The 27,690-nt window shown below is 40.4% G+C and overlaps 2 protein-coding genes across 3 annotated transcripts; both read left to right on the plus strand.

Moving 5' to 3' along the window:
- The first annotated feature begins 1,308 nt into the window (after positions 1-1,308).
- On the plus strand, positions 1,309-11,213 carry LOC124062110 (probable E3 ubiquitin-protein ligase HERC4). The gene is made up of 23 exons (XM_046394625.1): positions 1,309-1,616; positions 1,758-1,878; positions 2,156-2,232; positions 2,755-2,976; positions 3,051-3,142; positions 3,842-3,972; positions 4,323-4,447; positions 5,234-5,310; positions 5,444-5,562; positions 5,690-5,749; positions 5,833-5,938; positions 6,043-6,238; positions 6,630-6,775; positions 6,904-7,017; positions 7,217-7,315; positions 7,828-7,989; positions 8,099-8,239; positions 8,425-8,591; positions 8,725-8,788; positions 8,887-8,957; positions 9,053-9,236; positions 9,359-9,461; positions 9,902-11,213. Exons 1-23 carry the CDS (start codon positions 1,409-1,411, stop codon positions 10,117-10,119), a joined length of 3,003 nt encoding a protein of 1,000 aa, XP_046250581.1. The 5' UTR covers positions 1,309-1,408; the 3' UTR covers positions 10,120-11,213.
- A 934-nt stretch (positions 11,214-12,147) lies between these two features.
- snrkb (SNF related kinase b) lies at positions 12,148-27,633 on the plus strand. Of its 2 annotated transcripts, none has more exons than XM_046395418.1 (5): positions 12,148-12,403; positions 13,417-13,822; positions 14,270-14,664; positions 22,517-22,658; positions 24,763-27,633. In XM_046395418.1, the coding sequence occupies exons 2-5, from the start codon at positions 13,584-13,586 to the stop codon at positions 25,844-25,846; spliced, it is 1,860 nt and encodes a 619-aa protein (XP_046251374.1). In that variant the 5' UTR covers positions 12,148-12,403; positions 13,417-13,583; the 3' UTR covers positions 25,847-27,633. The 2 variants fall into 2 exon arrangements, with proteins under 2 accessions (XP_046251374.1, XP_046251375.1); XM_046395419.1 differs by having other exon boundaries at positions 13,421-13,822.
- Positions 27,634-27,690: the final 57 nt, after the last annotated feature.

Genomic DNA, 27,690 nt, shown 5'->3' on the forward strand with positions numbered 1-27,690 from the left:
GCTTCTGGTAACTATGTTGTGTGTGTAAAATGTGTGTGTAAACAAAGCCACCAAGATCAGTGGCTAACAACATAATGTAGCTTTGGGATCAGTGATTCTACTTAGGAGTGGAAATGATTGTTGGAGAAAACACAGAGACACTTTAAGTACAGTTTTATTTTTCCATTTTGCTCAAGAAATTCAATTCACATGCAAACATACAAAGATCTTCAAGTTTAAATAAAGATTAAGCAGTTATTGCTTATTATTGATTGAATACATTTCAGAATTTTTAGATATTGAATTTCTTAAAATATGTGCCCTTGCACCAACCGTTTCATCTGTATATTATTATAAAATGCATCCATAATTTATCCATAATTTGTTCTGCGAGTAGCCAGATAAATGTGTCAAAACACCTGTTAAAAGGCAGCAGATTAATGAAAAATTATATCTACTTTGAACCCCATTAGATTGTCCCACCAACTTTTTCAATGCTTTCAACGCAGAGTGGATTTAAACAGTGCTGATAGATTAAAAGCACACTGTGGTTCTGTGGAAAGTTGAATCTATAATATTTTTAAATGGGTCATTACACATAACAAAACTACAGTATAAAGTGTCAGTTTCTAGTCTACAAAGCATATCTGGAGCTTCACAGCAAAACAGAGTGGCAGAATTCCCCCCAACAACTGGAGCAGATATGGACCTGTTTTAAACTGCGAGATCCCAAATTTAATAATTTAAAACTAGTCCTCATCTGGTTCAATTGTTAAAGAGAATGTTGCTTTGCTGTTCTGTTGCTCAGTTTGGTATGACAGGCAATAGTGAGCAATGTTAAATTATGAAATCAATAAGATGTTGTTGGACTGAATCCTGAACTCTCAGGGCTTCAGAAATAATAGTTTAAGTAACATTAACATTGCTGTACATGGGTGCCTTTATCTTATGGCTTTCAATTAAACTCCACTTGTAAGTGCTAGCTTGTTGATTTTTGCACTCCTGAGTATCCACATGCAACTTTCCAGCACCGAATACCTCGTAAAAGAACTCAATGGGGATAAGAAGCGATTTCTAGGAGATAGTTTGCACTGTGCCAGAACTTTTTCATGCAACCAACCATGAGTTTGCAGCTTTTTACTGTTACAGCATGACTACTGACACAATTTAATTATTCAACAATCTAAAGACAACCATAGTAAAGCAAAACCAGCAGAAGTCAGATAGCGGTTTCACTTTCATTTGTCTTTTCCCTGCATAAGCCCCTCCTGCTTCTGAGTCACTGGGTGTGTTATTTTCATTTCATCACGTTTAGTAAGTTTTGTTTTCCATTTCAAGTTGGCATAATTAATGGGCGGAGTTTCGTTTGTGACTGACAGAGCTGAGACATATAAATCAGCTCTCTTTCTCTTTGAGTCACTTTACCATAATGTTTTCATGGGGAGAGGACTGTCAGCAGGGCTTCAGGCTGAAAGGTGTCTCAGAAGGTGATGGAGTTCACTTTTTAAAGCTCACTTACCACATCACAGACCTGTCTGCGGCTCACAGTGTGCTCGCCTTCGTCAAAGACAAAGGAGACGTGTTCATCATTCGGACCAATGAGAGCAAAGATGGCAGAAGAGTCAGAGGGAAACAGAGTGAGCATCAGCCTTGTCTTCCTGTCTTAATGTAACATGAACTGAACTTCCTTCTGACAAAGATCAAGTCACAGGAAGTTCTCTTTTCGCTTTGCTGTTCTGTTGTTACATGCTGTGTTTCTGTGGCTTGTGTGCTAACAGAGTATGTGAAATGTGAAGAGAAGATTCAGGCCGTGAGTTGTGGTGATAATACAGTCGTACTGCTGTCTGAGAGGGGAAATGTTCTCTGTGTGGACACAAACCACATTCCATTCAATCCAAGGTAAGGACAAAAGAATACATGTTGGGAATGATTTCATTATTTCATGAGTAAAAACAACTCAAGTAAAACAACTTGAGAAGGGTGGGACCTGATGTACAAGTTTTTTAAAGAGAATTTTTAAAAATTTAAAAGGAAAATAGTAGGAAAAATAAACAAAAAATACAAACTTTCCCATTTTAAACAACTTTAAGGGTAGGCTTATATGCCAAGGCTGAGCACTGGATCGAACCTGTGGGTAGAACGAGTGTTTAAGCTGTGCTGTTTTCTCTTGTTTCAGAACACCAGAAGCTTTGCATAACATACCAGTTTCTCAGGTTGCTTGTGGAAGTCAGCATTCAGTTGCTCTGACCAAAGGTACAGTAAAGTACAGCAGACTTCTAATGTACAAACTGAAAGCAAGATGCTTTGTGCTCCTATTACATTTGTGACTTCCTAGTTCCTTACACAAGAGTTATAGTCAATACACTGAAAATTAACAGCAATACATAGAAATTAACAAACACATACTACCAGTGCTATAGTAAAGATCTGAAGCTCCAACAGTCATTTAATGGCTGTAAATGTTTTGAAAAAATCTTTTATTATGTATGGAAGTTGACCAGGAAGAAACACACCAACCATTGTTGAGACTGGATTGTAAAAGTTGAGAGTGTGCCTGGGAAGAAGGTCCACTTATTGATCAGTTTAAAACTTTTTATTATAATGCTACAGTCTAATAATTATACATATATGTAATATAAATAGTTTTTGTTTTGTTTTGTTTTGTTTTGTTTTTTTTAAATAATTTATCACAAAGTGGTTTGTAAAAGGCAAACATGTCATGGTTATGGTCAAAAAGTGTTGGAGACAGACATGACAGACATGATTTCTCCACAGATGGTCAGGTGTACACATGGGGCCAGGACTCCAGGGGCCAGCTGGGTCTGGGGAAGAGAAAGCTGGGCGCCAACTCACCCCAACACCTCCGCTCTCTGTCAGCGATCCCTCTGGTCCAGGTCGCTGCAGGGGGGGAGCAGAGCTTCGCCCTCTCTGTCTCTGGAGGTGTGTTTGGCTGGGGCAGAAACGACTGTGGACAGCTGGGGCTGGGAGACACAACAGGTAAAACCAAAGCAGTCATTATATGGAACATTTAACATGACATGCAAACCTGACTTTTCATTTCTTTTCTGTAGATCGACACACACCAACCTCTGTTCATTACCTGAACATGAAGAAAACTGTTCACATTTCCTGTGGAAAGGACCACACTGTCACATTGACAAAGGTTAGACAAAGAAAGCTGGTAGTACATAATGCATAGGTTATAATGTATCACATTTTGTTTCTGAATAACAAAAGCATAAAAGCACACAGTCCTTGAGGACACTGAAATTTGGATGATCTCTGATGAAAGGGTTAGTTCAGTAAATAAATCACATGATTTTTGCAACACAAAAATTTTACTTTTACTTTTTTATAACAAAAAATTGGTTATTTTACTATTTATTTTTGTATTTGTTAAAGATTTGAGCCCAGTTTATAAATTAGTTGCCTCACAAGTGCAGCTGCCATTTTCACATTTTCACCTGCCTCCAGTTAACTCTACTAAACATACTGTGTGATCATTTCACTTCCATGCTCACGCTGCTAATATAGGATGAATCTGCTGTTTTGGCACCGATGAAAGAAAATGTACATTTAGTTATTCAAACCGCTGATTCCCAGATTCAGCTGGCATGGCTGGATTCTGGAGAGCAATTATTTGTCATTACTGTGAGCTCATCCATCATTAATGATTGACTGTACATTGACACCAAGAATAACATATACACAAAGTATTAATTAAATTAGTAATTGACACTTATTGTGAGAGAAATATATTCCATATAGAAATATATTAACTTCTTAGATTACAGAGATATAAATAAATGACAACAAACAACAAGTGGGAGTTTAAACCATGTTTGCTTGGTTGCTTTCTTAGGATGGTGTAGTGTTCACATTTGGCTCTGGTCAATATGGACAGCTTGGGCACAACTCATTCAGCGATGAACTACGACCTCGGATTGTTGCGGAGCTCTGGGGCGCCAAAGTCACAAAGACTGCATGTGGACGGTACAGTACATTTTTTTCTTACATCTTAATTATTTTTCCAACAAATGCAAAAGAAAAAGAATATTAAATAAGTTTGCCAGACCAGCTTACGATTATTTGATCACTTCCAAACGACACAGAAAACATTAATAGAGCAACAATCATATATATCATATATTCCCATTTTGTCCACTTTATATCCCTTCTGCTTATCATGTTCCATCAACAGGAGTGAAATTATTACATTATTAATAGTCTAGTAAAGTGAAGGCTTGGAAGCTGTAAAATCTCTGAAAAGACACCTTTGTTGCCTTTAAAATATTGTTTCTGGTTTTGTTTGTTTGTTTGTTTGTTTGTTTGTTTTCAATCAGGCATCACACATTAGTGCTGACAGACTCCAAGAAGGTCTACTCCTTTGGGTGTGGAGAGCAAGGCCAGCTGGGGCACGGAGAGGAGACTCATCCGTCTGTGCCGCTACCTGTTCAACTGCCACAGAGTACCTACAATTCTAAAATTATTCAATTCAGTTCATGTTCAAGTCAGATTTTGGGGCTATTAATGAGAGATATATTTTTCCTTGATCGAGCAAAAGTTTGTCCATTAACCACTGAATTTTCAGCCACCCAGCCACAGAGCTGCTAAGACAGATGGGCTGCTGGTTCCAGTGGGGAGTTTTTCCACATTTTAAATACTCTGTAAATGATATCTCAGTTTTACTAACACTGGGTTTATTTTGCAACCACTAGTTTCCACTATTTCAACTTTGTCTCTGTTAAATTATGTTTTAATTTGGCAAGGTGGTGGTGGTTTTAAACACAACAATTCCCCAAGCTGGTTCAACTTGTCAAACAGCTCCCACTGTGAGTCATGTAACATTGTCCACAGGAAAAAATCAATGAGAATTTTAATTTATAACCCCCAGACCACCTAGAAGGGACTGAAGGCCATGCATTGAGCCCATTTTTAAGGCGAGGTGTACCTACATGTTGTCAACATGGTATTGGCAAGGGATTTTGTGTGTTCTACAGACAGAACACAGTGGCAGCATTGACACTTCAAATAAAATGGAGCCCAAACTAAAACCTTGGGGTACACCACAAGAGTAAGATGAAAATTAATATCTAAGGCCACTCTTAGGCCTGACCCTGAATACCTGCATGCACGGTTATGGAATGGTTGAATGTATGGTGTGGTTAAAGTAGCGTGATTGAAAATAGTGTGGCACACATGCCATTTTAACCATTCAAGGACAGAGATAACTTTTATCCTGTTATTATTCCAGCCTCTACCGATGGTCTTGTAATTAGAAACATCTACGCAGGAGGAAATTGTTCCTTTGCAACATGCACATCGTTTCAGGTACCAAAAAAAAATGTGCAATACAAACTATAACTGTAAGAGGTGTAAAATTTTTACCCCATTTATTCATACATATACAGCATTTTCTTAATAGTCTCAACCTGATTTATTTATTTATTTGCTTCTTTCACAGGAAGTTCACAAGGAGTCAAATGTTGACAAAGCCAACAATGTAAGACAGCCTTGTCTTAATGGCATGATTGACAAGTGGACCTCTGAATGTGATTCAAAGTCATGGAAAAAGATAAAACAGTAAGTGTGATGAAGTAGCAACTTTTTGTCTTTTTCGATAGTATTTTGTTGTTGTTATTTGACTCCAAAGTTATCAACACTGTGTTGTGTGTCAGTACCATTGGCTTACCATATGAAACCTTCACAGGGAAATCCACAGGACATTTTCCTCTGCATCCTATTTAAATCAGTGTTTCCTTGACCAAAGGTAAAAGACATTATGTGCATGAGCTTCACGTCTTTGTATTTGCATTATTATATTACATTTACATGTACTTGTTGTCTTCATAGCACAGATAAGCATTTCCAGACCTCACCAAACTACTCTGGCTTGAACTTGTCATATGCACGACTTTCTTTTAAGAAACTAGTGAAGAAGAATGATGTTGTGGCAGAGGTATGACACTGAAATGTATTTGTACTTGACAAAGAAATGCATGTAGTTTACTTTCAAAACCATTTAGTAATACCCAGTTAATAATTTATATATTTTCTCGACAGGTTCAGGCTGCTGTTCTACAGTTGCTTCCCTCTCTTGATGAGAAACCAGTGGGAGTGGAGGGGTTGAGGATCTTCTTGCTTCTCACTGAGCTTCTGCATGTGATCCAGAAACACACCAGGCATCAGAGCACTGAGCTTGCAGAGAAAGTTGCCACTGCGATACAAAGACTCTCTGCTGAAAGCCTCCAGGTCACAGGTACTGTAAGAGACAACTGTGAAAATGTTTCAGAGGCATCAATCATCATTAATTATAGGATCATGTATTGTGTTCACTAAGCAAAATCTCCACTGGGGGCAAATGAATTAAGTTTTGTGAATTTCGGTAAAACTATGGAGTCTGAATGAAGGAGGGAAGGATGTTCTGCTCTTTAGCATGTCAGAGGATAATTAAAGCTGATAAAGACTTATTTTCCAAAAACCAGGACATCATGTTTGCTATTATGTAACTTAAGAATTACAAAAAAACAAAACAAAACAAAAAACTCCCATTTGAATCAGATATTTTACATTAATTGCAGTAACCTGTGTTCTTTTCTGGAGTCTGAGCTGATATTCATGGACTCAGATCTCAATGTTGTCTTCTTTAGTGGACTGGTGGTCCTCCCTGTCGCGTTCCACCATGGTTAACCATGTTAAGGTGTGGAGAGAGGCCCTCTCAGCGATGCTGTCCGTTAAGCCTGTACATCGCACCGCAGTGACAAACCTGCTGCGAGTACTCCAGGACATGTATAATGTTAGTGCCAGTTGTCTTTTTCTCTAAAACTTCAAACCTCACCAAACAGTCACCTTTTCTTCATTTTTTTCCTTTTTCTTACCAGCCTTTCACGTAATTAACACTCCATAAATATACCTGTTTTAAAGGCCAACAACAGGATTGCCGGACATCAGAGAATCCCAGAAAACACTTTTTGTTTGGTGATTAACCAAACATTTCTTGAAGAGGATGTGAAGCGGTGGCATTCAAAGGTAAAAGTGGTAAAATCCTAAATTAGCTTGAAGCCATCTTAAGATGGCAGATAAGTTGTTCCCCGCTTCTCTCTCTCACTGATCCTGTCGCTTTTCATATACTTATATATACTTATATAAAAAACTAATTTTTGTTTAAAAAAAACTGCACACGTTGCAAAATACATTCTCAGTAAAACCACAGGGCTGATATCTTCTCTTTTTTCAGAATGCAAGTGATCAGCCACTTTTCCTTGGTAACTTCCCATTTTTGATGCATCTAGAATCAAAGAAACGGGCCTTTGACATCAGTACTTCATACACACAGGTAATTTAAACCTGAACCTTTCCCTCATGGGAACTAAACCATTGCTTTACTGGTTCGATTCAGTGTCACCTCTCCTACCAGCCTTAGCTCCAGCAAGAGCAGCAAGCTGTTCCCAGCAGCGCCAAGTGCCCAGTAGCAAACGACAGGCAAAGTTAGTAACTGGTAGCTGGATAACAAAGCATTTAGGTGCTAATATTTATATTTATATCATATTGATACATATAACTATTCCCTCTGGAATTTGAGCAGACCAGAGAGCTATAAGGAAGGGGAATATTGTACATTCATCAGCTGGCCTGATGTGAATAAATTTGAATGCTTATGTTACTCTGTGTCTGTTAGATGTATAAATAGGTCACTTTTTGCTAACAACTTCATGAGGTGATGTGTTTTGTCATTCATTCACTGACTCTGTCAGTGTTTTGTTTTTTACAGCTTCTTACACTGTCCATAAAATCTATGCAGAGCAATATATGTGATGTATTGCATTACATTACATTTTAAAATTACAGAATGAACACCAGAGAGCTTCAGAAATGTTTGTGTGGCCCTTTGGATGGATTCCCAACTCTAATCCTTATTTTGAACTGAGGCTGAGTCGAATGTCACTTTTGCAAGACGCCCTCGCACAACTGGCTGCTGCCCATCACAGCAACTTCAAGAAGCCCCTTGTGGTAAATTTTTAGTTTTGAGCTGATGGTTGAAGCATAGCCAACTGGCTTTCTAGGTGCTCTCATCTCAGTGTCTACCTAACTGGAGGAGTTCTAACTCTTTGTCTCTCAGGTCTATTTGGATGAAGACCCAAAGTGCACAGATGTCTACAAACGAGACTTTTTCCACCACTTGTTTCATGCCATGGTGTCAACTGAATATAAGATGTTCTTGATCAATGACGCCAAAACCTTGGCATGGTTCCCCTCCAGAGTAAGAATTGACAGGAAGATGTACCATGGACTCAGGATTCACTGAGTTTAACAGGATTTTCTGTCATGATAAGCAACTACAGAACAATATGCTGTTTTAGTTATGCAGTTACACAATGAAAAATCTTCAACATGCATTTAAAAGATTTGCAGGGGGTTTCTTTGTTTCTACTTTTATCAATTCAGGCAACAGAGGAGGAGATGACAAACTTCTTCCTGTTTGGGATTCTGTGTGGGTTGGCCTTGTACAATCAGAGTATCATACACTTACCCTTCCCACTCGCTCTGTTCAAGAAGCTACTCGATGTAGAGCCGACTCTGGAGGATATGAAGGAATTCAGCAGTGTTGGAAAGTCAGTATTCATCTAAATTTGGCAATATAAATTTGTGGATTTTCAGGTGATGCCTGAAAGGTCACAAAAGATTGTAAAAACTGTACAGTAACCAAGGAAACTTAATATTAATCTTAAATCTTTCATTTTTAAGGACTCTACAGGATGTCTTGGACTATGAAGATGAGGTCCTAGAAGACATGTACATGTGGTTTTCGGTTAGTGTTTCACTCAGTGTAATCTGTCTCGTTGATCGTTGTTACGGTATTCCGAAGGTGTTGCAGTGATATCACTAACCTCTTCTCTTTCATAACAGATAACCTGGGACGGGACAGAAGTTGAACTCGATCCCCAAAATCCCGGAAAACCAGTGACAAGTGAGAATAGGTGAGACCGTGAAAAATATTTAAATCAGCCTACACCCAGACTAACGCTCTCTTTGCAAAGTATTTGCTGAAATGAAAGTTTAATCTATTGAACAGGAAGGAGTTTGTGGATGCCTACGTGAATCATGTGTTCAACACGTCCGTGGAGGGTGTCTTTCGGGAGTTCAAGCGAGGCTTCTTCCTGGTGTGTGACCGAGATCTGGTGAAGTTGTTTCGGCCAGAGGAGCTGCAGGGGGTGTTGGTGGGTAAAGTCGTCTATGATTGGACAAAGCTGAAACAGGTACAGTGTGAAACAAGTGCCCCTCTTTTTCTCTCTACAAATGACTCACCACATCTTCACCTGCTTGATTTTACATTTCTTGAACATGTCTTTTTTTTCTTTTTCTTTTTTACCATAATTAGAACACAGTTTATGAGTGGTTCTACCATGTTGACCACCCCACCATACAGATGTTTTGGGAGGTTTTTGATGAACTGACTGAAGACCAGCGGAAAGATTTCATTTGTAAGTATTGTACCTGTTGTTAACAGATGTTGATTGTGCTGTACAGGCATTGAACCAAATGTGTAATATTTTTCAATATGTCTTTAAAAATATTTTGTTATAATGATGTGTTTAATTCCTAGACTTTTCCTGAACTCAGAGCTTAACAATGAACAAAATACATTATTTGTCATTATTTATTCTTTTTCTAACTCACCGTTGCTTTAAGTCATTGCATCTCCTGACAGAACAACACAGTTAAATTTCAGCCTGTCTGCATGTTTTTTTAGCCTAACACAGCTTAAAGAGAGCAGATAACATTGCCATACGTCTGCCATTATTAACAAAAGTTTTCTGTGCTTATCATTCACCCATACAAATAAATAAACAAAGCAATATGGTAGCTGGTCTGGCTACGCAGATGCTAATGCAAAGTTTTCTCTTCCGCTGGTGTTCCTCAGGGTTCCTGACTGGTTTTAGGAAGGTTCCTGTTCTTGGCATGGATCAGATCAGGATGTACATTCGACTTAAGCTTGTCCAGAGCGGTTCTTACGATCAGCACTTCCCTGAGTCTCTGACATGTCACTCTATTCTGGAGCTGCCCTTATACTCGACTAAGGAGATCATGCGAGACAGGCTGACAGAGGCCCTGATACCAGAGACAAGATTCTCGCTTTGATGGTGGACAAGAACATGTAGTGGATCTGTGCACGGAATGGGTGGGCCTGATTATTATTATTCTGGGTTACATCAAGATAAAAAACTCAAATCACTGACTTAAGAGTTTACATTATAAAGATGATTATGCTATAATTTATTACATTGATTCATTACGTTTTCTTAGCAAGTATAATATATATCTATATATATATTTTTATGTTAAAACATAAGTAATGTTTGCCAGTTAGGTAGGTTGGTAGGTGCACTTTACTAAATCTAAAGCAAGCCAATAGAACACTTCTATATTAAGTGATTATGAAGATTCTAATGGTCTGGCTAATTTTGTCAGGTGTCAGCTAGACTACGTGGTAATTTGAGTTTGCAGTTTGTCATTCTTTTGAGTTATAGTATAAACTGAAAGTAAAGGGGTTGCACTAATGTTATTATTACAAATGGATAAGCCAATATGTAAATTAGGTTTGTTGTTAGAGAGTATTCAACCATTTTTTTAAATTATTTATGTTTCACTTCATCCTTTTGGGGGGTGTTGTTTAGTCATCACTGTACTGTATTAATTTGCTGAAATTAAACAAAAACAATTTATTCTATTTTTTATTTGCAGAAAAGCTGCAAAGTTGTCTTTTCGCTGAGGTGCACTGAGCTTACTTTATATGCAGCTGTTTTACATCTGAGGTGAATATGATGGGCTAATGATGCTTCATACTAGTTACATAACATCAAAGCAGTATGTAGGTTATGTGTAAGTACTGTATGTCTTTTTGGTAAAGAATGAATGTAGACAGGTTTACTCCATACAATACTGTGAGTGTATACTACTTTACGTATATGGTAGACAAGGGATTGACCACTGTATGATGTACTGCAGTGTTGTTGTTCTCAGTATTACCACCAGGTGGCAACAAAATCAAATTTCGAATACTTCTCTGCGGCTTGAATCGAAATATTGCAAGTACTTTACGCTGAAAGAGAATATGTGAACTTGAATGGAGCAGATATACTGTCAGATGTCTATAATATGCCAGTCCAGTTTAAAGGACAGTTGGAAGGGGCTTCATAAATCTAAATCAACTATTAAACTGTAATTGCATTTTACTGATGAACTGCTTTCTTTAGTATGTCTGAAACGCGTGTGTGTGTGTGTGTGTGTGTTAGAGAGAAAGATGTAGAGATTGTACGCCTAAACTCTACAGTATGTATAATGAAAGCGTGTGAAGTGCAGGGAAATGTAATGTGGAAGTGCTGAAAGAGAGACAAAAAGTTTGACCACTAGACGGCGCCATTGTCATGCAGGTTTGCTGGTTAGATGAAACAAAGAGCGGCTGGGATGAGATCATCAAATTGACCAGTGCACACTTTTCAACATAATGCTTGAAATCTAAAACCTACAGATAACAAAGAGACATTAAATGCAGTCATTTCAATAATGTGACTGTCAATATGAGATCTGAATGTGACATGTGGCATCAGATAAAATAAATCGACATGAAAACTAATAAACGCACACACTGAAAAACAAAACTTACATTTACATGATGTGATCGTTAAATAATTCCTGACACACGATTAATTCCCTACAGAGATTGTACAGGAATGTTGTGTGAAGTTTATTCAGGATATTCTCATTTCTAAAAGCAAACAGGAAATATAATCAGCGTTGTTGTTGAGGCCCTCGTTTCCTTTGTGGCCTTCTTCTCATCTCCTGTGTGAATTCCGGCCAAAGTCATTACAATAGAAGTGAAGCATCTGAGGAATGCACACAATTATGTATGTTATGGTGTAGGTTACTGTGCCTGCCTGTTATTTAAAGGAAAAAGCACACAAGACAGTTACATAACTCCTTGAACTTGAAGAATTCATTCAGTGGTTTTCCTCTCTCTCCACTGCGTACCAGAGGCTCGCGGCCGCTGGCTGCTGCTGCGCCGCGGGAGCGAGTTGGAATGTACTGACGTCAGAAGGAAGCTGGACACACGCGCGTACGAACGTGCACGCCATCGCACGAGATGTTCCGTCCTACTCTGTCTTGCCTCTCTCTCTCTCTCTCTCTGCGGAGCGGGCGCGCGGTCACACAGCTCGAGACTCGAGGATGAACTGAGGCAGGCAGTATGAGAAAAGTATGTGTACGCATGGACCGCGAACATGGAGCGTTATGAAAGAAAACGCGAAGGCGGCGCTGTCATTTTATCCGTCTGAATTCAGCGATGACACCAAGTGTGAGTCTGTGGAGTGACAGAGAGGACCGTTAGCTGAACAGCTCGCAGCTACGGGATATTTGCACAGCAATGGTAAGTTGGCACCGGGCTTACAGTGTTTTCATTGCTGCCTCTGGCTGAGTAGCGGCATTATATTCCTGTGGCGCTGTCAGTGTCAGTGAGGTTGTTGGGAGCGTTTGTTTGGAGGTGTTGAGCAGCAGCCAAGAGGGTGACTACATGCGTATGTGCCAACTCGGGACTGCAGTTGAGGCCAAGTAGAAAACAGCTGGCCTTAATGCAAGTGTAGCAGCATGTAGGCAAGATTACGCAGTGTATAGGATCGGACAGAAGTGTTCAGCCAAGGATATCAGCGTGTATTAACACGGTTAGGCCTGCCTCTGTGCACTTGGCCGAGTGAAGCTGTGAGAGGGGCTTTAAACATGTTGGAAAAGGTTGTTTTTAATGGTAGTCATGACGCTCTTGCTCTTACGTAGTGATAAATAAGTGATGATGATAAGGTGTTGATAGTGATAAGGGTGAATAGGATAAGTTAACGGTGATAATTGCATTGATAAAGGCGATGGTAATGAAGATGATGATGGCTGTTGAACTTGTTACCCTGGGGAAGATCTGATGATGACATCATCAGGTCTCATGCCATCTTCTGACCCTCTTAGCCAAACTAATGGCACACAAACACACATTCACGAACACACACACGCGCGCACACACATACATTATGGTTTCCTGTTACAGTATTGATTTGGCGTGCCATTTGTGCCTGATGGGTGTTATTTGAGATAGAGCCAGAGACAACCCTTCCCCATCACAGACAATAAAACAATAGTTTACCCTCTACTGCTGTCATTGTAATATAATCTTATACATTGTAATCGAGTCGTCACTACTTAATTTAAAACTTGTTCTGTCCTCTCCGTCTTTGTTAAAAGATGGGAAATATCAGTCTATTTCTGGCCCAGTGCTTGAAGGGATGAGGCATTAGCAGCAGCTGACCTCATCTAAGCCCTTTTCCCTTTGGGCCAAAGGCCAAAATCATCAGCGCTATCATTTTGCCTCATTGTGTCGTCTTTTCTTTGTCCTGCCAGGCAGCTCTGGACCAGTGAGGAACTCTATACCCACCCCCCATCTCTGTCCCTGACACCTTGACACAACTATTTTCCATTTCTTTTCCCCTTTTATTCTGTTATCGCTCCATCTTCCCGAAGCCCTCCTCCCAGCCTCCTCTCTTCCAAATCCCCTCTTTGTTTCAAACATGGACTCATCTGGAGAAGAAATCACCTGCGCCCAGGATGGACATCCTGACCTCAGGAGCAGTCCCAGTCGCTCGGATCTCAGCGGACTGTACCATCTGGGTCGGACATTGGGCAGGGGGCACTTTGCTGTGGTCAAACTGGCTCGTCATGTCAACACTGGGCAACTGGTTGCCATCAAGATGATTGACAAGACAAAACTTGATGTTATGGCAACTAGTCACCTCTTACAGGAAGTGAGGTAAAGTACAATACATTTGTTTGAACACTGACTGCATATAAAGTTGGATGATATGAGAGCTCCCCAAAATTGAAGCCAAAGCATCTCGATTGCCCCCTGGTGGCTGGCTGCAGTACAGATCATAAACCCCTCCCCCTCTATGTTTGCAGACAGGATATGAAAACTAAAAATTCTAAGTACACACCAAATAATTTTTTTTTCAGAGATGGTTTCTGTCATGTTAGTTAGTTCTTATCATGTCGTCCTGTTCAAGAATTCATTTCTCTGATAAATTTGGTTTTAATTAGTTGCTTTATGCTCGAATGACGACATCAGCACACAATGCCAGTACTCGTATTTGGGATATTTTGGCTTCACTTTTGTACAGTGGGAGGAAGATTCTGAGAGACAGAAGTTGAGAAGAAAAGAAATTTTGCAAAACAAAAAATAATTGATAATTATTTCCAGGTGTATGAGGCTGGTGCAGCATCCCAATGTGGTTTGCCTCTACGAGGTCATCGACACACCCACCACCCTCTACCTGGTCATGGAGCTGGCCGAGGGAGGTGACCTCTATGACTACATTCTCCGGCACGAGGGAGGCGTGGCTGAGAGCACTGCCAAACGTCATTTTGCCCAGATTGTACGTGCTGTGGCGTACTGCCACCAGCTCCATGTGGTGCACCGGGACCTGAAACCAGAGAATGTGGTGTTCTTTCCCCAGCAGGGGGCAGTGAAGCTGACAGACTTTGGGTTCAGCAACTTATTCCAACCCGGGACAATGTTGGCCACCAGCTGTGGATCGCTGGCCTACTCTGCTCCAGAGATACTGTTGGGAGACGAGTATGATGCTCCAGCTGTTGGTGAGAAACAGAACAACAAACAATGTTATGGTTTTTGTTTGTTTTAGAGGTTAACTAACAAGGTTGTGAACCGCTGGCCAGGATAAACAAGTAGATGCAGACCCTGACCAAAGATTTTCAGTCAACAAGTAGTCTTTAGTTCAATCCATTAATCGGCTAGGCATTGGGCGTTTATGATTTTAATTTAATATTATTATTAAAATTTTAATATTTATAAAACATTTGAATATATATTTTTTGCAGCTGTTAACAGTGTGCTGTCTAAATATACAACCTTAACAGAAGTGTAACTGTGTAACTGATGTAATCCATATATATATTTTCATGAACAGAGCAGCCTTACCTCGAGGTCAATTTATCAGCACTTTTGGAGCTTTCAGTCTTCATCAAATACACTATTCATCCATCCATCCATTTTCTATACTGCTTATCCGTCAGGGTCACAGTGGGCTGGAGCCTATCCCAGCTGACTATGGCCGAGAGGCAGGGTCCACCCTGGACTGGTCGCCAGTCAATCTCAGGGCTGACACACAAAGACAGACAACCACACACACACACAATGTAGAGTAGCCAGTTAACCTGATGTGCAAACCCTCTGGCTGTGAGGTGACAGTGCTAACCACTGCACCACAAATACACTATCAGCAGAACATGACGTGCATGACGAATAGCCCATGTACAAAATTCAGCAGCAGGGCTTTGTTGTTTGTAATTGTGCTTGTTTGCAAGAGTCCCTGTGTATGTTTATGTGTGTGTGTGTGTGTGTACATTCATCATCTCTCTGTATATATGAGGGTACACAGAGGTGTATTTTCTGTGTGTGTGTTCCTGCTCTGTATACCCATCCATATTTATGTCTATGTACTCATTTGTCCCTGTGTGTGTGTTTGTATGTGTGTGTATGTCCAGGATTAGTGTGTGTATCTGGGTCAGTCTAAGCAAGCCAGCCAGTCATGAGCCAACTGGGCACGTTTTGCAGTAGAACGAAACACTGCAGCTCACCACCGGACTCTCTCACTGCATAGCAAGCATCATGCACATGTGCGTGAGAAAGACAGAGACAGATAGCAGCAAGGGTCCATAGCGGAAAGGTTGTTCTGTAGCGCTGGGGTCTGTGTGATGTTGGAGGTGAGGCCGGCTGATAGACGGTGGGATTTGACATTATAGAAACAGAAGAAAAACTGAGGGATTTGGTCCCACATCTCCTGGCTGCTTCAGGGAGATTGGTGGTCTTATCTGCTAAGCTGGACTAGGCGGGATTTTGGCAGGATCTTGGCATTATTTATTCTAATGATTCTAAATGCATCTGCACTGTATTAACATGTATCCCAGCTGCATTTAGGAGCTGTTCTTGTTGAAAGGGATTTGTTTTTGTTTCGATTTACCATTGGATTGACCATAAGAAGGATGAGTTACAGATGGGTCAGAACGAGTGAAAGTTACAACAAAGTTAAGCAACTAAAAGTCTTCAGTTATATGTTTCTCATATTACATTGTGATGTTGTCTGCTAGTAATACCATGGGATGGGTGTTGTGCCCTTGGTTAAGGAGCCAGTTCACCTCAAAATCAAACATACATATTTTTCCTCTTACCTTTAGTGTTATTTATCCATCTACATTGTTTTGCTGTATATTGCAGAGTTTTGGAGATATGAGCTGAAGGAAGCTGCTGTCTGCCTCCCCTAGAATAATTATGTTGCTAGATGGTACTTCACTTGCGGTGCTCAAAGGACAAAAATGTAAAAAGTACAATACATGTTACCCTTTTTACATTTTTGATTTTGGAATGAACTGTCCCTTTAACCTAGGGCATGACACTGGTATAAAAAGGAGTGGCGATGAAGAAACACTGCTCACATGAATCCATACATTCAACATTACTCACATGCATTACGTTAGTTCCTCTCTTTCATGTTCCTGTTTCTAACAGTGCTCACACGAAGGGCTTTCGTATTTGTTATTATTAGATCCTTCGACACCGTTTTCTGCTTCACTTCGACACAAGTGAACTTTTCTGTTCTGTTTTAAGAGATCACGATTATATCATCGCTTTGATATAAATGTACATTTCGACCACCCACACCCACACCCACATACACACACACGTAAATACATATGTGTGTGTGTGTGTGTGTGATAATCCTGCGCTGCACAAAGAAAGAGATGTCCCTTAGTGATCTCAGCTTAGGAAGGTGACTCATAAACCCATCTCTGCACACACACATGCACACAGACACACACGCACACACACATGGAGTGCTCTCTGTGTCTCTTTGAGTTTTGTGTCTATAAACAGAATCCTGCCTAACTCACCGTGGATCCTTCACTGCTGCGAGACTTTACAGTATGTGTGTGCTCTCTCTGAAGACAGAGTGTGTGCGTGTGTTTGATGATAGTCATATGACATGGAGGAGAGACTGGAAGGTCCTCGGGACCTCTTGCCTGATCTACAACCCTGACCACAGTCGCATGATATCTATGCATTTGTGTACAGTTTTAGGCTCCACATTAGGTTCATAGATGAGAAAAGGCTTACTGACTTAAAGGCAGCAGAAGGTTGCCACTTCTGACGTACTACATGTACGACATTTGTCAACCTGGCTTGTCATATGCTGAGAAGGCCACCAATTATTAGGGCTGGATATTGTAGATAAAAACTACAATACCAATATCCTTAAAGTGTTTCCAATAGCAATAGAGCGCTTTATCTGATACCCTTTTTTCTACCTCATTCTTTTCTACTCATCAAGTTTCAAATTGCTTAGAACTGTGTTGTTTTAGTCACAAGTACCGATACCCAGCTCTACAAATGATGTTTTCTATGTATGTGAATGTGCTCTGCCTGCAAAAGGTTATGAGAGAAATGTTGGGCTTGGCAATAAAATAAATGTTAGATAAGAAAGAGGAAGACAAGGTTCCCGGAGATCAGAGTATGCACCATGTGTTAAGACTGAGTCCTTACCAAAGCAGCCAGGGTTTGATTCCAGCTCAAGGCCCTTTGCTGCATCCTGTCTCTCTCTGCAGCCGTCATTATCTGAAAGAAAAAAAAAAGCAGAAATGCCAAGAAGAGAGGAAGACCTAAATTGGTGGAGCATGTTTGTTCTGTGTGTTAGAGGAACTTCTGCATTTTGCAGATATTGTGAGCCTTTATGACCGTCAGCTACACACAGTTATTTACACTCTGGGCTGTAAATAGCCTTGAATGTGGCTGGGTTGAATGTGGTTGCAATAGAAGGATTTGTCCTACAGTATAGTTCCTTAATTGAAGAATGGCAGCTGATGGTGATGTACTTTGCATATGTTGGCCTGTTTTGTTTTACTTGGTCATTTGAACCTAATAGACAATGTAATATCACTTCTGTACTTTTTCAGTGCAGCAATGGGAGAAAAGCTGCCTACTAAACCTCTGAAATAGTAAATGGCAAGTTATGGTGTCAGTCACATCCTTTAAAGAGCTTTTATTAAATGAAGAAGATGATCCAAAATAAGTCTGTAATAGTGACGTTTAAGGTCAAGTTGGGTTAGAGCTCTCTGATGTGTTGTTCAGTGTCCACAAAGCGTAATGCATTGAAGCACAGCAGAAACAATCCCCAAAACATGCACATCAGGTTAATTGGCTACTCTACATTGCCCCTAGGTGTGTGTGTGTGTGTGTGTGTGTGTGTGTGTGTGTGTGTGTGTGTGTGTGTGTGTGTGTGTGTCTGTCTTTGTGTGTCAGCCCTGTGATTGACTGGTGACCAGTCCAGGGTGAACCTTGCCTCTCACCCGTAGTCAGCTGGGATAGGCTCCAGCCCCCTCCGTATAAACCGTATAGAAAATGGATGGATGGATTATTTTCTCCATTGATGGACAGATGGTTTGTTAAAATTCTGGAAATACTGAGAAATGCTGTCACAGTTACGCAGAGCCCAAAGTGACACCTTCACATTGTTCATTTTGTCGAACCAACAGTTCAAACCTCAGAATCATCAAAAAAAAATTAAGATTATTAAAATAATTAAAAGCAAAAATAGCTTGAACCACGAAATGTTTTTATATGAAAAATATGAAAAAGTTATTGAAATAATTGCAAATTAATTTTGAAGTAGACACTGGCATGAAAAGAAAATATTCAAATCATACCAGAAATTTGTATTTAAGTAAGGTGACTGCGTAAATGTACTTAGTTACATCATATACACCACTCACTTCTCCACAGTGGAGGGTGATGGTTGCTTGTTGGCCAGCTGGAACATGGAGAGCTCCACACCCCAAACATCCCGTTTTAAATGAAGCGACAGTTTGATAACTGGAGACGTTATGCAGACAAAAAAGCTTTGTCGGTGTTTTCATATAAACCTGAGGGCCCCTGGTCTGTTTATATCAACACAGACTTTTCCAAAGCTTGCAGAGCCCAGCAGCAGCAGCACACCACCACAAGATGTGTGGGAATGAATAAAAACAGTGCAGAGAACAAGTTATCCCTCCGGGCACCAAAATCTAAAAAGAGTCACATCTTTTTTTGGGAAATTGCAAAAATGAGTCCTTTGAGCGAAGCATGTGAATGTAGAGGTACTTTTAATTTCACTAAATGATAAACTTAAAGATAAATTACTTACTCTGTGTGTGTGTGTACATATATATGTACAGTATTACAGTATATATAACACAACTTCATGTATGTGCAGGAGCACTTTACCACTTAAACCTGAACAAAGCAATCTCCTTAGAAGATTATAATAGCTGTTTGAAGAAAGTATACCAGTGTTTTAAGAATGTGCAACATGCCCGACATTATTCAAGCATCTCAGCTGAATAACTGATGCAGTTTTAGATAGATTGAGTGGGATTTCCATGTCAGCTATTCCAAAGTTACTAAAAGGTGACTACACAAAGTTATAACAATCTGACCTCTCCATGCACAATAAATGTTCAAACAATCTGCTTCCGAGCTTTATGGGGTCATTTCAGCCGAGTTACAAGATAATCAAATCAGAATTAGATTTGTCAAGATCATGATAAAATATATTTATAATTCAGTCCAGTTATTGTAATTTCTATGAGTGACTGATGACCTGAATGCACCATTTAATAAGCGCCGTGCAGCGGATGTTGGAGTACTCCTTCTTTGTCCTTCAGACATGGGCAAAAAAGGTTGCATTTTTTGGTCTGAACTTGGAGGACCCTTTGGAACAGGATCAGCTTTGTTGACCCTTTATGACGCATTTGGTTTGGAAAATGCGCACTTCAGCCCCTAAAAAGAGCCGAGTCGAGCGTAGATCCATGATCATTCACTCCTCTCCTCTTTGTAGCACTGCTGAAGTAAGCTTTTGTATCTCAACACTTTAATGCTTAAAAAGATTCAGCCTATCTGCATCTCGTGTATATAAACTTGTGTGTGTGTGTGTGTGTGTTTGTGTGTGTGCAAAGTTCATGTCTTTGCTGTCAGCAGGCCACTAATGCATGGTGCGAATGTGCGATATTCCCCAGTGAGCAGAGAAAAGTACACTCCCAGCACTCAGTGACTTCTCCTCCCTGTTGCATAACACTTGCCCAGACTGGAAAGAGTGTGCCTGTGAGCGTGCACGTGAGTGTACGTTGTATGATGAGGACTGAGGGCTTTTGTTTGGACCATCATGAGCATAATGTGGGACAACAGCTGACTGTTTTTCACACATGGGACTGCTATGTGTGAGAATCTATGGATAGATGTGGATCTGAATGAACTGCAGTGGATTTTAATTAAATTCTGAAATAGAGTGGATGTTGAAAAGTTTCTGTTTGAAAAGGTATTTGCTGATAAGACTGTTTAATGTCCCTGTACCATAAAGTTGCAGACAGTCCAGATTTCTGCCATACAATGACTAACTGGATCCTAAAACATCTTGCACATACATGTGTTATTTTGAAGAGTATGAACTTATGGTTGGGTGTAGTGGTTAGCACTGTCGCTTCACAGCAAGAGGGTTCCAGGTTTCAATCCCGAATCCCAGTCTGGGCCCTTCTGTGTGGAGTTTGCAAGTTTGCTGGTACTCTGGCTTTCTCCCACAATCCCATAAACAAACAAACAAAAAAAAGTCATTCTCACACTGTTCTGATAAATTACCATCTCGGGTTAGTGTGTTAGCATACAAACATTTGCAATGAGCTCCAAACATAGTACAGCTGAGACTAGGCATTATATTGACAGTGTGATATGAGACTAGATGAACATTGTTATATTTAGCTATGTCATAAGTGTGAACTGAACTGTCTGTATGGCTGTTCTGATATTTGTCTTTACCCACTTAGTCATTATATCCACATTACTGATGTTTATTTATCAAACCTGTCATTGTATTCATATTTGTGGAATTGAGATACTTCAGTGTGGGCCACAGCAGTGGACTGACTGACTGACATCGAGCTACAGCAAAAGTGAGGTTAATTTAAAAATAAAAAGACAAACTGTGCTGTTGTTCATTATAGTTAAACATGGTGAATATATATTAAATATGCACGTGTCAACAGTGTGCAGAAAATACAAGGAACCCTTTTAAAAATGAACACACTGACTGCTAAGATTTATGTGTAACTCTGTTTTAACCACTTTTTATAAATGGAGTGCAGTTTCAAAAAACTTCAAAACTAACTGGAATTGTCCTTTAACTGACACATAAAACAGATGTTGATATTAGCAGAGGCAGCATTTATGAGATACATGACCTGGCTTTAATTCTAGTGTTACGTCAGGGTTAACACACAATGTGAACAGAATGTGCGGTGTTCCTGTTCCAGTGTTTGGGAAAAACAGAAAAAAAGGAAGAAGAAAAAGATCATTCTCAGAATAGCACAACACCATAACAAGTCCTCTGTTTGTTGTGGCCTTCAGCCCCCAGCTCCCTCTCCTCTGCATGTGTGTGTGTGTGTGTGTGTGTGTGTGTGCTTCCCTGAACTGGCCAGTGTTTGCCTGGGTCAGGCTGTTCTGAGTTTGAATGAATCTCCTCTCACCATGTCTGCATGAGGACGAGAGAGGGGGAGGACAGGGGAGGAGAGGAAGGAAAGGGAGGAGAAGGGAAAAGAACACACTGTCAGCACTATTGCACCAGGAAGTCTGTGTGTGTGTGTGTAAGAGAGCAAGACTGTGAGGGGTCAAGAGCACCAAGCCCAGCCGTCTGCAGCTTAGGCCTCACATTTTAGACACATAAAACCGGACATCCAGCTGTCATCCACTTTCCTCTTATATTTTTTCACTCTATTGACAAATTACCATATTTCAAAAGGAACAACAGATAAACTCCCCTAAAGGGAAGAAAAAAAACCCCAAAACGTCTTGATCGCCCCCTGCTGGCTGGCTCCAGTACAGGTCATAAACACCTTGCCCTCAATGATAGCATATAGACATGTCTGTATATTGCTGTAATCTCATCTAGCATTGATATCAGTGCAAAACCAGTCATCATTATAGATGAGTCCTCTTCCTCCTGCACACTGGGCCCAGGCGCCACCTCTCACTAAACCAAAGTATTAAACCAGAGTATTTCTAGTAGGTGAAAAAAAACACATCCGACACAGACAGTCTCCTGCTGTGTGCTACATGTGTGAAAGGGAAAATGTGGACAATCCAGGCGTGAAAACATGTAACCTAAATAATGCTGGTTATATTTGACTTGATCCATAGTTGGTCCTTTTTGCATACAATCTGAAGAAAATAACTTTGACAAAGCGATGTCAAATTCGGAAAGGACAAATATTTTTAAATATCCGTTATGAGGCTCAGAATTTTAAATGTGATCTGAAAGCAGAGAGATTATAAGCTATTTTTAGCCCTGACATGATCTGCTATTCAAGGCAAATTTTTGTGCTTTCTTGTGTGTGTGTGTGTGTGTTCCAGATATCTGGTCTCTCGGGGTGATCCTGTACATGTTGGTGTGTGGAGTCCCTCCCTTCCAGGAAACCAACGACAGTGAAACTCTGGTCATGATTCTGGACTGTCGCTACTGTGTCCCTGAACATGTCTCAGACGACTGCAGAGAGTGAGTAATGATGAATGACACTCGGGTTAGAACACAGCAATGTTTCCTCTCTCGCCACATCTGCAAGATACAAAGATTTAATTGTCTTTGCAGGTTTTATTTCTTGATTGTAAATGGATTTAAAAGCTTATTCTCTCACAGAGATTTTCTCCTGTTAAATAGATGTAGTTGGTCACCCTGACTTAAGAAGCTGCTGACCGTAAACTCAACTCATTAGCGATCGTTTCACTGGATAATTTTTGTGTCCTAGTTGTTTCAAAAGCTTCTCCACCCTGCTGCAAGTACAGTTCTTTGTAAAACAGTTAATATTGTCTTGGCTTTACATGGTGAGTGAGCATCATATATCAAACACTTCATTAAAAACAAACATTTGGATCTTTCAAACATAAACCATGTTTCAGTCTTGTCAGTGGCACACAAACCCCCCAGGAACAAAATACCCTCATGCACTCATGTGCCTTCTCACTTCAGTTTCACTCCTCACTCCACCAGCCAAAACACACATAATGTCCTCAGTCTAGAGGGTAAATATCAATAGACCGAATGCGATAAAAACCTCAAAACACAGTATTCCAGATAATTTCATAACTCAGTATTGATGTAACAGAGGAAAAATCAATCGAGGAGGTCGGTGGTTGGCAAATCCAAATGAAATCTACGCTCAAAAAAACACTGAAACCATTCACATTTATTACATGGTAGCTGTAGGTTTTGGAAATTCTCTTCAGAAGGTATTCGACCATATGAAAAAGACACACTTCAAAGACTTGTGTTGATTTTAGTCAAATTTATATGCACTTAAATGAATTAATCATGTTTAATTGGTTAATCCATCCATTTACTACTGCTTATTCAGGTCACGTTCATTTAATGAATTAATTAATCAGCAGGAATTATTCTTATATAATACTGGGAAAAAAATCTTGATAATTCTAGGTCACATTGTCTTTTATTAGTTTTCAAACGTATTTGACAACTGTGACAGTGAAGCAGCTATTGAACCACATTCTGTGTAGTATTTAAAAAATCTTACATTTCCCTCGTTGAACCCTGCAGATACACTGGAGGTAAAATAAGAAATCTAAAGGTTTAGAACAGACCAAAACCTTCGCACAGGTACTGACTGTGTATTCAAAGTGTGATTAATCTCATTCCCTGTGCATTAGAGCTCCATTGTTGTCCAGTATTCATGATCAGGGGTCCCATTGGTTCTTGAAATCTGTGAAAGTTTGTGAATTTGATAGAAGAAAATCAAGGCCTTGAATTTAAACACACATGAGTTATTCAAAGTGCTTGAATTTATAATTTATGTCTCATGCTAAAAATTCTCAGTGTTGTAACTAACCTTTGGCTCTGTGCCAAACAGTGTCTCTTTTGGTCCTTGAGTTTGAGGGACTTGGGCCTGGAAAGTCCCTGAATTTAATGTTTAAGAAGGTCTGAGAATCTGGTATACCAATGAGCCGCGCTGTTGCGCTCGATTACACACAAGTTAGGACGCCGTGTAATCCATAAAAAAAAATCTGTTTAAGTGCAGAAATTTGTATGGCTGGCATCAAATTCAAGCATATATTTATCATATTTTTACTTCATCACTGAAGTCAATGAGGTAAAAATATGTTGCATTGTTTCCAATTGAGTATATATCAAAAAGGATTAGCAAATGATCACATACTGTCCCATTCATGCTTTACACAGCATCACAACTTATGTAGGTTGTACACCCAGGATGGTGAAATTGGCAGTTTAAAAGGTACATGTCAGGGCTAGTGTGGTTCAGATGCCAACATAAAGACCAAGAGCAGAACAGGTTAGCTGTGAAACACCAGCTTTGTCTGCTCTGAAACTCCTTGAATGAACGCCTTTATAAACTCTGTGGCTACAAACATGTCCTGGAACATCTGACCAAGCACTTGTCATATGAGTTAGTTTCTCGATCACATGCTGGCAAGATGTGTGGATATCAGATCTAAATCAGGTCAATCTCTGTGTCAGCTTAGTTGCTGTAGTGACCGATCACAATAAGGTGATGCAAAAATAAAGCAAACTCAGCTTATGCCTTTTCCATGAAATAATACTAAATACCTGTCTGTCTTTTCCATGTCAGTCTCATCTCCAGGATGCTTCAGAAGGATCCGTCTCGCCGTGCCTCATTGGAGGAGATCGAGGCTCATCACTGGTTACAGGGCCTGGACAGTGCCCTGCTCAGCCCAGAGGCCCCACCACACTGGCTCTCAGGGGCCCTCTCTCCCAGCTCTCCTCGCTCAGGGGTGCCTGAGTGTGGGGACTTGCTCGCCGCAAGGCCCACTGCTCAGCAGGCTTTCCCTGGACCTTTGCAGCCCAGCCTCAGCTTCACACTCCGTCCACCTCCAGCTGAAGAGCCTCCGGTCCCCAAGAACCTTCCTGCACTACAGCAGATCTGTGAGGAAGAAGAAGAAGAGGAGGAAGACGATGAGGAAGAGGAGAGGTTGGCGAAAGAGGATGGTTTGGCATCCGTGTTATTAGAGGATCCAGAGAGAGAAGCTGAGGAGATGCTCGATGGAGCAGATCATCCAGAGCTCAAGGACGAGAAACAGAAAGAAGAATTAGGAAGCTCGGTGGAGATGATGGAGGAGGAAGAAGAGGAGCAGGAAGAGATGGCAGAGATGAACATAGAAGACAGTGAGTGTGTGATTTCAGACCAGCCAGTCAGTCATGGAAACAAGCCGGTCAGTCAGACACCTGAAGTCCCACCATCGTCTCTGCCTGGTTTGGGGGTACCGTGCTGTCAGGGGCAGGCTGACACTGTAAGTACAGAGGAAGGAAAGGACGAAGAGACAGAACCCAACAACAATACCAACAAACCTCCTCTTCTGCTCCCCGAGTCCTCTGTTCCTTCCATTCCTGCATCCTCAGCCAGGCTCATCCTGAATGAGAAGGAGACTCAAAGGAGAGAAGGAGAACAAGATGAGAAAACAGAGGATGGAGGAAGAGATGACCTCCCAACAGACAGATCTCATCCCCACAATGCATTGGGGACCCGGGATGAAGCAACCCCCAAGGCGGAGCAGGGGAAACGGCATAGCATAAAGCTGCGTGAGAGACTTTTTCAGTTCCCTCTGTGTGAGAAAGCTCTGGCCTTCAACATACCGACACACAACAAGCCCAAGATCCTGCCGCTGGCTCAGTACAACTGCTGCCATGTGCTGTAAGTGAAACAAGTCTGGGTACTGTTTCCTGTGATGTGCTACTCACCTGGGACATGCAGGGCTGTTTAGCAATGAGCAGGCGGCTGGCTACAGAGCACAAACCTTGTGAAGTGGAAAACCGCCGAGCTCCCTGCTGAGCCTTTCTGCTGCAGAGACTTCAAGGCACAAGAGCAAAGGTCCTCATCATGTCAACACCGAGTGTACAGGATGAGACGTGTTAAGCTTCAAACCTACAAACACTCAGTTCTAGCATCGTGCTCATGTAATAAACATTGTGTTAAGCTAGACATGGTGTACAGCACAGTAGTCAGACGTAGTAGAACCTCATGCATTTGCTGCTGTGTACAGGAGCCACCATAGAATTGCAGTTACTAGACTGTGTTCAATCTGTAGCTTATAAACAATACTGGACCTACAGGAAGGAAGGAGACTGAAGAAATAAGACTGCAACGGTTTTTATTGAATAAGCTATAGTCTGTTTTATTTGTTTAAAAGGTGCCTACATCGTTAAAATGGGTTTCATATTGTACATGGCCACTGTGTCATTTGGGTCCCGACTGTAAAAGGCTGTAAAAGTCAGAGTCAGCTCTCAGTGAATCTATGAGTTCATATTTTATAATATATGAATAAGAATAAACCTTGAACCAGCTTCTGCTACAGAGTAGCACTCATTTCCAGTTCCCTTTGCACAACCTGTTTTTCTCATTGGTTTAAAAGCTCTTGATATAAGCTCTTTAAAGAAAGACTGAGACTGTTACATGATATGATATGATATGATATGATATGATATGATATGATATGATATGATTCTCTTAATCCTAAAGTCTTATTTTATGATAACTTGTCCTAACATGTCTTACAATACTGTTGACAGGATTATTGATTGGGATGCAGGTCTTCCATTGTATTTTGAATTTACTCTTTTTAGCCATATGGAACAGTTGATAATATTTGAACATAACATTAACATTTTATTTTGGATGTGCATATATGAAGTTCCTTGATCTTTTTTTTTTTTTTATAAAATAACAAAGATATTAATGAAGAGATATGTGACTTTGTGCATGTTATTTCTGTTATATTATTGTAATATACCTCCATGTGTCTTGGATCTGACAGGACATTGTTCTTGCGTAACTGTAAGTACCTTGACGTAACCCTCTGAATGTTGAATTGCACACAGGACGACTACTGGTAGCTTTGTACAAGTAGCATACTGGAACTGATGGATAGATTTGTTGGTCGTTTAGACCAGATGACCCTCGTGAGATATGTTATTGTGTAAATGGGTCCCTCTCTATGGTATTATCTTACCATATAATGCCGATGTGTGTTTCTATATTTCTTTCTCTCACACACACTGTATTTTCATTCTTTTTAAAGGAGGAACAAGAAGTGTAAAATTCTGTAAAGTTAAAGAAGGCCAAAGCTGTACAATAAGCTACATCTTCCTCCTGTAGTTGAGTAAACACAGCTTATTCCTATCAGTGTCTGCAGCTGCATGGGTACAACAAACTGGGTTTTTAACATGCGACCTGGGATCAGACGGTCCCTGCCTATATAAGGAGCGGATGTCACGTGAAAAATCTGATTATCACTCATATTTCAGCAGCCATGGAAGCATAAAATCGGATGAGGGATAAAATCCCATTATTTGTTCCTGTGTGACTGTAGGCTGTCTCTCTTTGGTGTGTCTGTGTCTACTGACCTGCATTGTAACTAGGACCACGTCTCTATGGAGCCATGAACTTATTTTTCTGTATTTATTAAAGTGGATTCAATCAACAGGATGAATGTGTGTAGTGTGCGTATTTCAAAGAGAATGTGGACAAGCATATGGTACAGTG

The sequence above is a fragment of the Scatophagus argus genome, chromosome 7, assembly GCF_020382885.2.
Source record: "Scatophagus argus isolate fScaArg1 chromosome 7, fScaArg1.pri, whole genome shotgun sequence".
Classification (NCBI taxonomy): Eukaryota; Metazoa; Chordata; class Actinopteri; family Scatophagidae; genus Scatophagus; species Scatophagus argus.

Excerpts from the sequence above, each read along its gene's own strand:
- LOC124062110 (XM_046394625.1), top strand. The coding sequence starts at position 1,409 with ATGTTTTCATGGGGAGAGGACTGTCAGCAGGGCTTCAGGCTGAAAGGT. Across the intron at positions 2,977-3,050 it reads GGGGCTGGGAGACACAACAG|ATCGACACACACCAACCTCT; the intron begins GTAAAACCAAAG and ends TCTTTTCTGTAG. Across the intron at positions 3,143-3,841 it reads ACACTGTCACATTGACAAAG|GATGGTGTAGTGTTCACATT; the intron begins GTTAGACAAAGA and ends TTGCTTTCTTAG.
- snrkb (XM_046395418.1), top strand. The coding sequence starts at position 13,584 with ATGGACTCATCTGGAGAAGAAATCACCTGCGCCCAGGATGGACATCCT. Across the intron at positions 13,823-14,269 it reads CACCTCTTACAGGAAGTGAG|GTGTATGAGGCTGGTGCAGC; the intron begins GTAAAGTACAAT and ends AATTATTTCCAG. Across the intron at positions 22,659-24,762 it reads GTCTCAGACGACTGCAGAGA|TCTCATCTCCAGGATGCTTC; the intron begins GTGAGTAATGAT and ends TTTCCATGTCAG.